The sequence below is a fragment of the Lepeophtheirus salmonis genome, chromosome 14 (genome assembly GCF_016086655.4).
Source record: "Lepeophtheirus salmonis chromosome 14, UVic_Lsal_1.4, whole genome shotgun sequence".
In the NCBI taxonomy this organism is placed as follows: Eukaryota; Metazoa; Arthropoda; class Copepoda; order Siphonostomatoida; family Caligidae; genus Lepeophtheirus; species Lepeophtheirus salmonis.
The window spans coordinates 11,642,144-11,642,943 of NC_052144.2; the positions used below are offsets into that span (position 1 = coordinate 11,642,144).

The 800-nt window shown below is 33.1% G+C and overlaps 1 protein-coding gene across 1 annotated transcript; it reads left to right on the forward strand.

The window, feature by feature from the left end:
• LOC121129243 (cuticle protein 19.8-like) lies at nucleotides 1–363 on the forward strand. Its single transcript, XM_040724952.2, has one exon. It carries the CDS (start codon nucleotides 1–3, stop codon nucleotides 361–363), a length of 363 nt encoding a protein of 120 aa, XP_040580886.2.
• Nucleotides 364–800: the final 437 nt, after the last annotated feature.

The following is an 800-nucleotide window of genomic DNA, read 5'->3' on the forward strand; positions in this document are numbered from 1 at the left end:
ATGTTTACCAAAATCCTCATTGCTTGCCTTGCCGTCAACATTGCATTGGTCGCCAGTGCTCCAAGTTCACCTCCTTCCTACTCTCCTTATCCTCCTCCTCCACCAGCACCAGTAAGCTATGGTTACAACTACGGTGTTGTTGATGATGAATCCGGTGTAAACATGTCTGCTGATGAACTTGCTGAAAATGGTGTCGTTTCTGGATCTTACAAGGTTGTTCTTCCTGATGGTCGCATGAAGATTGTCACTTACACCGTTGAAGGAGACAGTGGATTCGTTGCTGATGTTCAATTTGAGGATGCTCCTGCCCCAGCTGTTGCTGCCCCTCCTCCATACCCCAAATATACCCCATACCCCGCTTAAGAAATTAGACTTATTATATTATTTTATTTATAGATTCTAATAAATGATACTCTCATAAGTTTTTTAATTTTGTGTTGTATTATATAAATTATTAATTTATAATACTATTATAACTTGTTTAAGGGAATTCACAACTTAAAGTTAAAATCACATTCTGTTGATCCTAAAGGAAATGTAATTAATGTGTATAGACTTCAAATGCAACTTCTAGATCAGATGGAGTCAGAGTTGTACAATAATATTTACTTATACTTAATGAATACAACTCTATTTGACCAATTAAAGGAACATTAAAATAAAAATAAACCAACACATAAAATATGTTAGTTGGAATATGGAAAATATTGTGGTTTATAAACTGAGAAATTTTTTATTCCTAACTTTAAAAAGTGAATATTGAAATAAGAAAACATATTTAATATTTATTTAATCTGGAA

What these genes read in the sequence shown, in the direction of transcription:
- LOC121129243 (XM_040724952.2), top strand. Translation starts at nt 1, where the DNA reads ATGTTTACCAAAATCCTCATTGCTTGCCTTGCCGTCAACATTGCATTG.